This window comes from Crocuta crocuta, unplaced genomic scaffold (genome assembly GCF_008692635.1).
Source record: "Crocuta crocuta isolate KB4526 unplaced genomic scaffold, BGI_CrCroc_1.0 scaffold127, whole genome shotgun sequence".
NCBI classification, from domain to species: Eukaryota; Metazoa; Chordata; class Mammalia; order Carnivora; family Hyaenidae; genus Crocuta; species Crocuta crocuta.
In genome coordinates, this window is record NW_027532008.1 from 11,192,162 (window position 1) to 11,194,379 (window position 2,218).

Here is a 2,218-nt window from a genome sequence, read left to right on the forward strand (position 1 = left end):
TTTTTTAAATTTTAAAGTTTATTTATTTATGTAATCTCAGCACCCAACATGGGGCTCGAACTCACAACCTCAAGGTCAAGAATCACACGTTCTCCCGACTGAGCTAGCCAGGCGCTCCCCCCACCCCATATACTCCGCTGATCCTTTTAGTACCAGCTTTAAGCATCTCTTTGTTAGTGAGCCTTTCTTCAGGGCCCCCAAACCAAAACTGATTCCTCTCTCCACCCCTCCCCTGTCCTGTACACACAACTCTACTGGTAGCACCTGTCACGCTCCAGCAAAAATTACTCCCATGTCTATCTCCCTTGCTAGCCTAGAAGGCAGACTACATTATTTTCATCTCTGTATCTCAGGTACCTACAAAATGCCTGGCCTGCCCAGATGCTCATGATAAAAATGTTAGATATTTGAGGCATCTGGGTGGCTCAGTCAGTTAAGCATCCAACTTTGGCTCAGGTCATGATCTCGCAGTTCGTGGGTTCAAGCCCCGTGTCGGGCTCTGTGCTAACAGCTAGTTCAGAGCCTGGAGCCTGCTTCAGATTCTGTATCTCCCTCTCTCTCTGACCCTCCCCTGCTGACGCTGTGTTTGTCTCTCTCTCTCAGAAATAAATAAAAACATTTAAAAAAATTTTTTTTAATTTAAAAAAATGTTCAGTGTTTAAATGAACGATCAGAACTGAGCACAGGTCTTTTGTCTTCCAGGTAGGGCAATGTGTGGTGGTCTTCAGCCAGGCTCCTAGTGGGAGAGCCCCACTCAGCCCGAGTTTGAACTCTCGCCCGTCACCTATCAGTGCCACTCCTCCGGCCCTGGTTCCTGAAACCCGGGAGTACCGCTCTCAGTCTCCAGTAAGGAGTATGGATGAAGCTCCTTGTGTTAATGGCCGCTGGGGGACACTGAGGCCCAGAGCTCAAAGGCAGACCCCCTCAAGTTCCCGGGAAGGGAGCCTTTCCCCAGCCAGAGGAGATGGCTCCCCCATCCTCAATGGTGGGAATTTGTCTCCAGGAACAGCAGCTATTGGTGGCTCTTCCTTGGACAGCCCTGTGCAGGCCCTATCTCCTAGCACTCCATCTACCACTGAAGGATATGACCTCAAAATGGGACTCTCTTTGGCCCCCCGGCGAGGGTCACTACCAGATCAGAAAGATCTGAGGTTAGGATCAATAGATCTGAATTGGGATCTGAAGCCCACCTCAAGTAGCAATCCTATGGATGGTGTGGACAACAGGACAGTTGGAGGAAGCCTGAGACACCCTCCTGAACAGACGAATGGTGTGCATACCCCACCACACGTGGCCAGTGCCCTCGCGGGAGCTGTCTCCCCAGGTGCTCTGCGTCGGAGCCTGGAAGCCATCAAAGCAATGTCATCCAAAGGCCCCTCAGCCTCCGCAGCACTAAGTCCTCCTCTGGGGTCTTCTCCAGGCTCCCCTGGGAGCCAGAACCTGAGCAGTGCAGAAACAGTGCCCGTCCCCCGGCCAGGGCCTGCCCAAGGGGATGGGCATTCCTTACCTCCCATTGCCCGCCGCCTGGGCCACCACCCTCCGCAGTCCTTAAATGTTGGCAAACCTTTGTACCAGAGTATGAACTGCAAGCCCATGCAGATGTACGTGCTGGACATTAAAGACACCAAGGAGAAGGGGCGGGTCAAATGGAAAGTATTTAATAGCAGTTCTGTGGTCGGACCTCCTGAAACCAGCCTGCACACAGTGGTACAAGGCCGGGGCGAACTCATCATATTTGGAGGACTCATGGACAAGAAACAGAATGTGAAGTACTATCCAAAAACAAACGCCTTGTACTTTGTGCGAGCAAAGAGATAATATGTTCTAAACCCCCTTCCCCTTCTGTGGCTTTTAATTTTCCAGTGTGCAAGCATTTGGACTGAGAATTGGGAAAACTAAGGACAGAATTACCCCATAAGCCAACCCCCAGTGCCCAGCCTCTCTCACTGCAGGCTGGGGTCAAACCTCCATTACGAAANAGAGAGGGAGAGGTCTCCGCCCTGGCTCAGATCAGATTGCTGCTGTGTTTTAGCAGAGGCTCGGCTGCCTTTTTCCTACGTTGTTGGTAACTAGACCAAGAATTTAGGGAACAGACTAATGTCAGAACTTACCTAAGGCAACTGAAGAGCCCCCGTAAGTCCCTCTGTGGCCTTCTTGGAGTTAGAGAAAGCAAGAGCGTGTGTAAGGTGCGCAGGTGGGGGCTCCAGACCCACGAGCT

General features: G+C 51.5%; 1 protein-coding gene across 1 annotated transcript in view; it reads left to right on the plus strand.

The window, feature by feature from the left end:
- FBXO42 (F-box protein 42) overlaps positions 1-1,829 on the plus strand; it is an 84,945-nt gene extending 83,116 nt beyond the window's left edge. The window contains exon 10 of the mRNA XM_077775653.1: positions 703-1,829. Within this exon, the coding sequence (XP_077631779.1) occupies positions 703-1,818 (1,116 nt within the window). The 3' untranslated portion in view covers positions 1,819-1,829. The remainder of the gene's footprint in view (positions 1-702) is intronic.
- Positions 1,830-2,218: the final 389 nt, after the last annotated feature.